The sequence below is a fragment of the Anastrepha obliqua genome, chromosome 2 (assembly GCF_027943255.1).
Source record: "Anastrepha obliqua isolate idAnaObli1 chromosome 2, idAnaObli1_1.0, whole genome shotgun sequence".
In the NCBI taxonomy this organism is placed as follows: Eukaryota; Metazoa; Arthropoda; class Insecta; order Diptera; family Tephritidae; genus Anastrepha; species Anastrepha obliqua.
In genome coordinates this window covers 105,802,633-105,815,155 of record NC_072893.1, presented here as the reverse complement: position 1 = coordinate 105,815,155, position 12,523 = coordinate 105,802,633, and the positions used below count along the sequence as shown (strand labels likewise).

The following is a 12,523-nucleotide window of genomic DNA, read 5'->3' as shown; positions in this document are numbered from 1 at the left end:
GAAGCAACGTGGATATCCAACTAAATATTAGATTTAATTTTTGCATATAGCATATCATGTTTTTGTATTCGACTTTAAGACTGAACGCAGACTTTATGGTCGCTTTATTTACTTGTTACAGCCATTATTCACCGTTATCTAAAAACTTATGTGAGGAATCTTGAAATTTATTATGGCTTTTGAAACTTAAACATATAATAAACATATAAATATATAAAAATTTATAAAAATTATAAAATCAGGTTGTGTGTTTCATTCACTAAAAAGTTATTGTAGGGTGAACGCAGACTTTGTGGGGCATGTGTATACTTAATTTAATACATAAGAGAAAAATTTAAAGTATTCACAGAGTGCATACAGGTATGTTTATAAACGTGTCCAGGGCTATTCCCTTAGTCTCCTTAACTTAACCTAGCAAAGGCCATTTGAATTATTGAGCCCGTTAAGCGGAAAGCGTATCGCAAAGAAAGTGCATCCTAAGCCCAAGTTTACAGGTAACAAGAGACGCTCGCAATAGTTTCGAAATTTATTTTAAGGAGCAGTTTTGTCCTAAGTAATATTTTGGGAAGTTTTCTCATTTGGAAGTATTCTCTCAGTAGCTTTCAGGCCACACATACTATACATATATCGAGAGAACTTATACTATAGTCGATTGGGTATCTGAGTAAATGGTTATGACTTTTACATTGTAAGAAAATCTTCTGAGTCATAGAGCAACCTCTCTCATTACGATAAGAGGAGGTTGGAAAATGAAAGCTAGAGTTAAACACCCATATTAAAGTTTTGGATCATCAGTATCTTTGTTACTACCTAACTGTACAACAACTTGACAGTTTAGTAGTAAACAGAACGAAAGTTAAATCAGTTTTAAACCTAGATATGACTATACAGCACACGCTCGATAACGTGAACTTATTCAAACCAAGGCAGTTCACGTTGACAAAAGTGTTCACGTTTTGGAATGCCCAAAAAGACTAAGTTAATATATTTTTTCACATTTAAATTCACATTTTATTCTTGTTTTCGTTACATATTATTTGAAAATTAAGTCATACGATGGTTTTATTTAAAAAAAATCAGTCATCTTTTTTTGTTTCTCATGTTTTTCTAAAACTTAAAGCGCAACTTTCTCCCTTAATCGTCTTAGCACACTCATATCATTTTGATCGACGTCTTCATGACCAGCCCATATTAACGCCTTGTTGAAAATTTCAACTGCTTCAGTCGGCTTAATTTTCTCCAGTTGCTTTGATACGCTGTCATCAGCGGATTCGTCCTCTTGTTCATGATCGTCATCTGCATTGCCCTCCTCGATATCTTCGTTCCATTCATGAACGGTTGGTAACGTGAATTCAATCTGAACGAACGTTGCTCAGGATTTAAACTACTAAGGAGATCGACGGTGTTGCTCATCAAGGTGCGAAGTTCAGCTTTCCATTTTTCTTTTAAAACCGCCAACGGAACATTATCTTCGGGATCATCATTGTTTACCGCGAAATTTAAAATACTGTGCCAGCATTTAGCTAATGTAGCTCCACCAACACGAAACCAAACCGCATCCAAAATACTTATAGCTGTTTTTAAATTAATTTCTTTCAACGACTCGAGCAAATCAGACTTTGTCGCTGGAAGGCTGTTTCTGTAATGCAACTTAGTGATTTTTATTGCAATCTAATCCATCGGTTGAATGAGGGGAGTAACGTTTGGTGGCATAAACATTGCCGAAATTTGCCCATTCTCCGTTGTCAGTTCAGCTTCATTTGGGTGAGAAAGAGCGTCGTTCTCCTTTAAAAACGATGTATCCATAAAAACAACCAGGTACCCTTAAAAATCGAACAAAACTTAAAAGGAATATTTACCTGTGGAAGAAATTACTCATGAAACCATTGCTTGAAAATAGCCGACGTCATCCAGGCGAATTCCGAGCTCTTATAGTCGGTGGGACACTAAAAGTTTTTAAAGCAGCGTGGATTCTTCGCCTTTCCAATTACCAAAGGCTTAAGCTTGTGAGAGCTTATGGAACAATATCAAGATGCACCCCACAAATAGGAGGAGGAGCTCGGCCAAACACCAAAAAGGGTTCCCGCGCCATCTATACCTACTTATATATAGCCACCCTATAAAACGTTTTAAAAATACTTTCTCGATAATTTAGTGGTTATTATTAGCTTGTTTTTATCACACAACCTCATTTAGGCACTTTTTGGTTTAAACTATATTTTTTCGAAATCCGACTTTGTACCTCAAGCAAACTGTTTACTTTAGGCACCTAGTCGTACGGTTTTGGCACTTCTTCACAGACTATATTTTTATTTTATAACCTTCATGTGTGCCTAGCCAAAATATTACGTATACGCCTTCCTTATTTTGAATGAAAGCTACCTCTATTCCACTTAGGTTAGGTTAGGTTGGTATGGTTGCCCAGGGAGTGAGCGCACTTGGACGAAGAGAGACTCGTCCTTTGTGATACCATTGTGAGGTGAGGTGAAAGGGAAAGACCGATAGGATGCAGGGAGAGGGCGGGGAGAGATGGGATGGTTAGGAGCGTGCGGATTACGAACGATGACTATGTTTGCGTCAACCGCTTTGTGCTGCTGATGAAATTCATCAGATTTTTAAAGTCAGAGCCAGCTATAACAGCAGGCGTGGCAAAAAAGGAAGAGCCAAGCTGCCTGGATCTTAGCCCCGTCAGAGCAGAGCAGCTAAGGAGAAGGTGCTGAGATGATTCCACCTCATCCTCCATACATCCAGCGCAAAAAAAAGGACTCGAAGTGATTCCAAGTCTCACAGCATGCATTCTTTTCCACTTAGTTCATTTGGGTTTATATTCTCAAATGTGAGTGATGAGTAAACGAAAATTAATGTCCAGTGATTCCTACTCACCTACATATGTATATTATTAGCCCAGTTGAACTCACCTGAAAAATAGAAAAAAAAACAAAATGTTAGCAAGACAGATAATTAAAATTTGTTTTGGTAATTTACATTAACTGCTGCTTAGAATTATCGACTGAGATATGTAGATAAATTTCTTATATTTAGCCAGATTGGGAAAAGCTTAGCTTATTAGCAGTATTTACTTATTATTTTGTTTTCATCCTATATTAATGATTCAGAATGTCTGACGCTAGAATTTCATGCTACGAGTTCTGTGTGTTGTCGCTTTCAGCTCCACACTCAGCTAACAAAGCTCATAGTCTGGCATGAAGTTCACAGTTCACAGCAAAACTGTGCGTACAAGCCAAAGCTAACTTTTCAACGACTGAGAAGATAATCCATTCTAAATGTCCCAAACTTAAATTATTATTTCTCTCATTCATATATTTCTCTCATAAGATATTTACCAAAAACAGAAACATTGTAGGAAAACAACAAAAAATTAAAAAAACTTAAAGGATCTTGAACGCAAAAGTCTGCTTGCAAATCAAGGCAGGCACAATACCAAGCACTTAGAACTGCCATTAGCAAGACGTTGGATAACCTTTCCTTTTGATAACTTCTAGTAAACGTCTTGGCATAGATTCCACTAACTCCAACGCTTCTGCGAATGTGATTTTGTTCCACTCATTTAGCATTACATGTATTCATGAGCATTTCTTAGCATGTAATGGTATACTGGAGAATCCTATATTCCAATAAATACATGCTCTATAGGATTTCAATCAGTTGACTCTGGTGGAAAAGTTTTAAGCTGATTAGGGACGTTGTACTACGTAATAGCCAAAGCTTTGTAAGAGCAGTGTGCTAGCGGTCATTGTGTTGCTGAAACAAATAGTCGGACCCCAATCCTCATTTATCCACACATCGCTTAAAATTATCTTTCAAAATGCCCAAATACAATTTGTGATCCATAGTTGCCAGTATAAACTCTAAGTGGGAAACTTTTTCAACCTTTTTCAATCACGAACCATTACTCCGCCTCCCCCATGTTTCACAGTCGCTTTCAAATTGTGAACATCAAGGACGATTGTTGGTTTTCTTCACATAAGTTGTGTATATTTAATGCCAATGCAGAACTCACTCTCGTCCGTGACAGGCACCTTATTTCAGAACTCCTTGGGCTTGTTTACTTAATCTTTGGCAAAGGCGAGTCGCTTCTGTCGATTTGCTAGGGATACCAATGCCTTTCTTCGTGCAACGCGGCTATAAAATTCAGCTTTTTTCACAGTTCTTCGTACAGTATCTTTGCTCACAGATTTGGAAAACTGATTGATGTTTTTTGCAATTTTTCTTGGGTAACTCCAGGGTTATTTTGTACTTGCCGCACGATATATAGTTATTAGTGAATGTCGATCAGTTCGTGGACGTGATACGTAATCTCCATTTTCTTTAAAGTTTCTAATGACTCTCTGAGCTGGGGAATGCGTTCTTCTCACGGTTGTTCCTAATTCGCGAAAAGCGTTTCCCTCCCTCCCCAAATTTGTGATAATTTTTCTTTCTAGGCACTCCGGAAATTTCGCCCAAGTGGGTTCTTAAGGTTCAAGGAGAGAATTTAAAGTATAGGGAAAGGGTAGGTACTATGGGAATTCATTGCCCCTCTGCAAACTTCCCAGCCTTTTTTATGAATCTCAGCAGTTTAGCGAATGTAAGAGAATGCAGATCGTCTGTTCTCAGTATATCCGTCCAAAAAATTTACCAAATATTATATGTAAATCTGACGAAGACCGGATAGCGGCAGAAAACAATTTCTGTACTATCTTTATCTCCCAAGATGTACACAATGGATCGTCGTTGATGTCTACCGTGACCATATGTCGTTCTTACGGATTATGCCCCGTAGCTAGTTCCATGCTCGTAGCTCGCTCCTTCTGTATTTGAGAAGGAATCTTGTTCTGATTCTGTTAAGCCATTTCATAAAACACTTGGTTGTTTTGCAGGTATCAGTACTGCACTAACGGTTCTTATGAGATTTATTACTGAGAGGCGCGATGTACCCAACTGTCCACTACGATTTGCTTAGCCCTAAAATTGACTTTGGTCTAATTGGACGCTCCAAAGAATCTTCATCTTCTTCTTAATTGGCGCGATAACCGCGTATGCGATTTTGGCACAGCTTAACAAAGCGCGACAGTCGTTTCTTTCTCGTGCTAACCGGCGCCAATAGGACACACCAAGTGAAGCCAAGTCCTTCTCCACCTGATCTTTCCAACGCAGAGGAGGCCTTCCTCTTCCTCTGCTACCACTAGCTGGTACCGCATCGAATACTTTCAAAGCCGGAGCGTTTGTATCCATTCGGACGACATGACCCAGCCAACGTAGCCGCTGGATCTTTATTCGCTGCGCTATGTCTATGTCGTCGTAAAGCTCATACAGCTCATCGTTCCATCGTCTGCGATATTCGCCGTTGCCAACGTGCAAAGGTCCAAAAATCTTACGCAGAATCTTTCTCTCGAGCATTCTAAGCGTCGTATGTTGTCATCGTCCAAGCTTCTGCGCCATACGTTAGGACGGGCATGATGAGAGCCTTCTAGAGTGTTAGTTTTGTTCGTCGAGAGAGGACTTTACTGCTCAGTTGCCTACTTAGTCCAAAGTAGCACTTGTTGGCAAGAGAGATTCTACGTTGGATTTCAAGGCTAACATTGTTATCGGTGTTAATGCTGGCTCCTAAATAAACGAAGTTTTTTAAAACCTCGAAATTATAACTGTCTACAGTGACGTGGGTGCTGATACGCGAGTGCGCCGACTGTTTGTTTGAAGACAGGAGGTACTTCGTTTTGTCTTCGTTCACCACCAAACCCATTCGCTTTGCCTCTTTATCCAGTTTGGAGAAGGCAGAACTAACAGCGCGGTTGTTAAGGCCGATGATATCGATATCATCGGCATACGCCAACAATTGTACGCTCTTATAAAAGAATCCAAAGAATTACAGTTTAAAAAAATTAAAATAAAAAGAGTTCATTTACGGATATTTCAAATCAAACCTTAAATTTACTGTTTGATAAATTTAGGTATTTAGTATATTTTATTTCTTTAAAAAATCAGACCAAAACACGTTTATTTATGGAGCTAAAAACGGGCTATAAACCAGGTGGCGCATTGAAAATGGGTTTACTTGCGATTACAAAGAATTTCTTTAGCTGAAAAGAGGCAATTGAGCTATGCACATTTCGAAATATCAGCTTTGCCATTAAAATAAATAAAATATTCAATAAAAAGCTTGCATTTTTTCGACTATGCAATAAAGTGTTGATGTAGATAAGAACCAAGTACTGGAAATATTATCATAAAAGTAATTTTTAAATGCATTTGAATCTACCTGCTGCCTGCAAACTTGTGACTTTAATAATACGACAGAGTGACCCTCTTAAACTGTGATTCTTGACAATTCTCAGTTTTCTTAGTGAACAGCTAACATTCATAGTAGAATCAGCGAAGACGTGGGATTAACTAGTGAACATTTTCGTACGATGATTTATAGTGATTTTCGGTGTTGTATATCAAGACGAGAATCCGTAAATGAACTGGAGTCGGAGTCCATTCTTTGCTATTATTAAACACTGGTACAGCGAAGCTAGTCGAGAACGTTCTTCCATCAATGACGAATTTTGTGAAAGTTATTAAGAATCCGTTCTTGTGCTTGAAAACATTAAACAAAAAAATTGAAAATCTTATGATATGAGATTGCTATGTGACGTACCGCCGCCGAACTGCGTTAAGCCACCATAGGCGTAGGCAGTTAGGTAGAAGTGGTAATCGGTCTTTAAACCAACTCACTCAGACTGTTGTAGTACCATAAGCGACTGTTGTAGTACTTCTGCGGATTTTTAATATTTCTACACGTTTCTCGAACGAAATCGATCTAATTTTAGTAAGTCGTTGATTTTGCACTTAAAGCCCTCGCCTCATTTGAAATGGTGTTTTTTGATTGTTTTTTTAACACGTTGGCTGCCAAAGCCTTTTTAGAATTTTGATCGTTCAGTAGCAGTGTCATTTAACAATTTTGGTCACCTGAGGCCAACAACTTATTTATGTTCTTTTTTGTTTTTTAGTGCCTAAAAATAAGTTTTGACTACTCGCGACTTTATTTTGGTCGCTAATTTTGCAGTTATAATGGTTTTTTTGTGTCGCACATTTTCGTGCGATATGGCCTGGGAGATCATGAAACAAGAAAACATGTTGTGGGGCCACGTCGCACGAAAATGTGCGACAGTAATTTTTTGTAGTTTTTGAGTTGTATTTGATATTTTTGGTTTATTTTACTTAGTTTTCCACCAGGAAGCGAAGGCAACGAGCTTTTGAAAAACCTCTTGCTGTTATTGATTACAACAAAGCCAAATGAGGTGTTGATATATCCGATCAAATGACCGCCTACGCCACCACTCTCAGAAGAGGTGTTAAGTGGTACCGCAAAGTGGCTTTTGAACTGATACTAGGAATGTCTGTCGTAAATGCTTTTATAATATATAAAAAGGCTACAAACAAACAAATTTCAATAACCAAGTTCCGGCAGGAGACTTCAAACGCTTGGACTTCATGTCTCCAGTACCCATAATAAAGGAAAACATTTTATAGAAAAAAGAAAGGACGACAACGGAAAAACAATAAGGCGTGCTTGTGTATTGTGTTATGCCATGTCAAAAAAATCTGCTGATAGAGTAACAGCCAGAAAGAGCTTGAAAAGGACCTCCACCTACTGCCCAATAAACCGCAACTATGTGTAGAATTTTTTCCTAAATATTCCCACCAGAAAAATTAATTTTTGCACTGATCTCCATTAAAAAATTAAATTTTTAATTTTAAGTTTATTGTTTTTCTACTAATTTCCATTTGAATTTACATACATATATATTTTTTTATATTTGTTTTGTTCATAAATGAATTAATTTTTAAAAGAATTAATAAAAAGACAAATTTTATTTTACAACTTTTTTATTATCCAAAAAAATACCATTAAAAATACACAACGGCCATGGGAAATACACCAAAATGTTCACCACAGGCCAGAGAATCCAAATTCTAGGTAAAATTCCATATTAAAATGTACAAAAATGTGTGACGTGGCCTCGGGGTAACATTTACGTGTCACATGAAATTGTGCGACGTGGCCTCAGGGTAACATTTAGGTGTCGCACGAAAATATGCGACGTGGCCTCAGGGTAACATTTAGGTGTCGCATGAAAACGTGCGACGTGGCAGCCAACGTGTTAAAAGCGTATTAAACGGAAACGAAAAAAAGATTTTTTATTTTTGTTTTGAGTATTTTATTTCATGATCCATTGTTAAAAAATACAATTTTTTTCCCCCATATTATATTCGTCCAAAAGGATGTCAGCCTTTAAAATAATGGTTTTCACAAGAAAAATGGACACAGATATGGCCGGTTCTACTGAACTGATTTTGATGAAATAAAATTAAAATGACGTAGAATTAATGTCGTTATCGTGTGAACTATGAGCATTCGAAAAAAAAAATGTAGTATTTTTGCGGACGTCTAAATAAAAAAGGTCAAAAAACGGTTTTTCATCTTTGAACATACGCCATTTTGTCAATTTTGTTTTTAAAGATCGTAGTTCACAGGATAACGGCATTCATACTGAACAAGAACCTTTTCGTCTTTTTGACTTCAGACACCTGTGAGTCTCGGAATCCATGTCGACCATTTTTTGAAGGCTGACAACTTTTTGTACACACCTCGTATGGCCAAAAAGCGTTTTTATTTTTTAACAATGGATCAGAAAATAAAATACTAGAAACAAAAATTAAAAATCCCTTTTTCGTTGCCGTTTTACATTCTTTTCAAGAAACACCTAAAACACAACATTTCAAATGAGGCGAGGGCCTGAACCCTCCATTGGGCACCAAGGTCGGCCCAGACTGGCTTTTTCAACCTTGAGTGTGAGTTTAACATATTTCTATTACAGCTAGCGCCTTCTGCCTCCAGGTAGCTTCCTAAAATTTAATTGTCTATCGATTTATGGATATAAACCTTTTTAAAAATGAAAAAAGGACAGACCCGGATAAAGGTTTTAAAAAAGGTATCCAACGGAGGTTTAAATATGTCAAAATACAGCGATCGAATGCTAAATCGAACTAAAAAGACCTTGCTACTTGCCATTAATACATCAGACCTTATGCACTTAAAACTTTAATTGAGGTGAATGCAACATATTCTGATTTTTCCTGATGGCTAAAAATCGTGGAAATGTCCGAAAAAAAGTTTGATAGGGAAAATAAATAAAAACACCAACAATTAAAATAATGCTTTTACAAAAATAATTGCACCATACGATTTTACCCACACAGGCACATTTTTAGTACGAGTAATAACTAAATGCAACGTTAACAGGGTCAATGAGCGCTACATTTTATATAACCTCTTTATTTATTTGTTGCATTTGTTTTAAGTTTTTGTCTCTTCGCTTCAATAAATCGCGCTAACCGGACCATACGGGAATTTTCGGGTCAGCAAAACTTTAACCAAAGCGCCTGCAGCTAAAAACGCGTTACCACAGTACCATTTCAACTGAGGGCCGAAACGGTTTCGAACGCGCATAACTTAATAAAGGAAACAATTAAACATTGACTTGTCTTTTTTTACGCGTATCCGCGCTTTCGGTTTGCTAGTGAAATGTTGGGCCTAGATGGTATGGGCACTCTGTGGCGCTTCCTGCTCACCGCCCTCCCAAGCGCTCCAATTATCATGTTACTATTCGAGGGTATGAGAATCTATCGGCCCGATATCGTTGACGAAGCGAACCGGCCGCGTGCTATCAATATTTTGAATCTACGTGACAGCTATGATTTTGTGATTGTTGGCGGCGGTTCAGCAGGTTGTGTGCTCGCAGCGCGTCTCTCAGAGGTGCACAATTGGAGTGTGTTGCTGCTGGAAGCCGGTGGTGATAAGCCCATGCTAGCCGAACTTCCGGTATTATTTCCTATGTTTCAACGCAGCGAATTTGATTGGCAATACCGCACGGAACCATCTGATCGTTACTGCCTGGCAATGGTAGACAACAGTTGTTTCTGGCCGCGTGGCAAAATGTTAGGGGGCAGTGGCGGAATAAATGCAATGCTGTATATACGCGGTAATCGGCGCGATTACGATCACTGGGCGGAATTGGGTAACATCGGTTGGAATTATGAAAATATTTTACATTATTTCAGAAAATTGGAGGATATGCGCGTACCAGGCTTTGAAAACCAACGCTTCTACCATGGTTACGGCGGACCGGTTACAATCGAGCACTTTAGGTCTCCCTCGCCGTTGTTAGATGTTTTCATGCAATCGGCGGCTGAACTGCACGCTGTATGTTGTAAATTGCTTTGAATTTGTTAAAGAAAAAAACAAAGAAAAAATTGTGATATTTTTATTTCTAAATCCATTCATTAGCTAAATCCATATAACGACTTCAATGGCCGCAGACAAACCGGCTTCGCTGTACCACATGGCACAATTCGCGATGGTTTGCGTTGCAGTCAGGAAAAAGCCTACCTACGCCCCGTGTGGAAACGCCCCAATCTCGATATTGTGCTGCAAGCCTTTGTAAGTCACATTGCTATCGATGAGCAAACGCAAGTGGCGCACGGCGTGCATTTCGAACACCTGGGTTTCACGTATAAGGTTGAGGCTAGACGGGAAGTCATACTCTCCGCCGGCGCCATTGCTAGCCCACAATTGTTGATGGTTTCGGGCATAGGACCGCCGCATCAACTAACAGAACATGGCATACCACTGATACACCACCTGCCGGGTGTGGGTATCAATCTGCAGGATCACATTTCGAGCGTTGGTTCACAATACCGCATCGACAATACTGTAACTGGTCAACGGCTTTCGGTCGCCGTGACGGAGATGTTGAATGTGGAATCAGTAGATGCGTTTCTTCATGAGGCGGATGGATTCTTCTACGCCAATCCGTTGTGTGAGGTCATGGGCTTCTTGAACACCAAATACCAGGATCCCAAACTCGATTGGCCTGACATTCAAATATTTATGGGCAGTTCTGCCTATGGTGCAGATGGCGGATTGATGGGCAGACGCGGTAGTGGAGTTACATTTGCTAATTATGAAAATGTTTTCGAACCAATGATTTACTCCGATTCCTTCCTCCTGACCACATTGGTGATGCGTCCAAGAAGTCGCGGTCGTCTCGAATTAAAATCAAGTGATCCGCGAGTACACCCGCGCATATACGCCAACTATTTCGATGATCCTTTGGATATGGCAGTACTGGTAAGTGTAAGTGAATATTCACAAAGTACCCGAGAAATAGCTTCTGATAATTGTCACAGGTTGAGGGCCTTAAGCTGGCGCACCGTTTAACCCAAACGCCCATCATGAGACGACTTAATGCCACATTGAACATTTTCGAGTGGCGCAATTGCCCTGAAGTGGAATACTTGAGCGATGCCTTCTGGGAGTGCTTAGCACGCTTCTACTCACAGACGATCTACCATCCGGTGGGTACTTGTAAAATGGGTGTCCATAGCGATCCGTATGCGGTGGTGGATCCACGTCTACGTGTTTATGGTGTGAAGGGTTTGCGAGTGATCGATGCCAGCATTATGCCAACAATAGTAACGGGCAATACGAATGCGCCGGTCGTTATGATTGCCGAGAAGGGGGCAGATATGATTAAGGAAGATTGGTTGCGTTATGGAGGCGGACGATAATAAGAGAATTTTTTCATTTTAATTTTAATTTTAATTTAGATTTAGCTAGTAACTTTTTGTACTTGTAGTTGTAAAGTGATTTAATTGAGAAGAAGATTCATTTTTTTTTTCGAATGGTAAAATGTAGATAATTTTTTTCGAATGAATCTTTTAGTTTGGCAAATTAATAAGTAAAATAAGAGGAAAGGATTTTGGTGATGATGATGACTTTTGTCATCGCGGTATTTAAAAGGGGTATTGAAAGCCATTTATAAAAATTCATAGTCAAAATAAGAAAGATAATTTTGACCAGACCAAGAAACCCGTCGGAGGATGCTTTTTTTTAATTTTAATAAATTTTTCATACAAATTTAGTGCATTCCACAACAAGTATCAAATAAATTGAAGTTTAAAACTTTGTATAATATTAATAAAAATTCGACAAATTTTCATAAAAATTCCAAATTTTTTAATAAGAATTTGGTAAAAAAATAAAGTCCATTTTAATGCGACCCTTTAACTTTTATTTGGAGCATAGGGCGTCAACCACTCCTCTTCGTCAACGGACACGGTTTTGTGCTACGGATCTTAGTTCGTTTCACGATAATCCAAGATACTTCATTTCAGCTTTTGTTGGCTTTAGCAAAGGGCGATGCCAGTTTTGTAGAGCTCAGCGGGTATACCAACTATGCCGGCAGTCTTGCCATTCGGTATTTGTTTTATTACAGAAGAGATTTCAGCCAGATTTGCTAGTGATGTTTTTACTCTTGAATTTATTTCGATATTATCGTTGCAAACTGCGGACTTGGCGATAGAGAGTTCAAGTACGTTGTACGTTTTAAAGTGACTCAAAATTTTCGTCGATTTTTTAGAATTTTTACCCCTGACCGCATTTTCTTCATACAAAATCGTGCATTCGATAGAGTTAAAC

General features: G+C 38.7%; 1 protein-coding gene across 1 annotated transcript; it reads left to right on the top strand.

The window, feature by feature from the left end:
• The first annotated feature begins 9,443 nt into the window (after nucleotides 1-9,443).
• On the top strand, nucleotides 9,444-12,104 carry LOC129239074 (glucose dehydrogenase [FAD, quinone]). The gene is made up of 3 exons (XM_054874357.1): nucleotides 9,444-10,246; nucleotides 10,331-11,173; nucleotides 11,233-12,104. Exons 1-3 carry the CDS (start codon nucleotides 9,569-9,571, stop codon nucleotides 11,611-11,613), a joined length of 1,902 nt encoding a protein of 633 aa, XP_054730332.1. The 5' UTR covers nucleotides 9,444-9,568; the 3' UTR covers nucleotides 11,614-12,104.
• The last annotated feature ends 419 nt before the right edge of the window (nucleotides 12,105-12,523 follow it).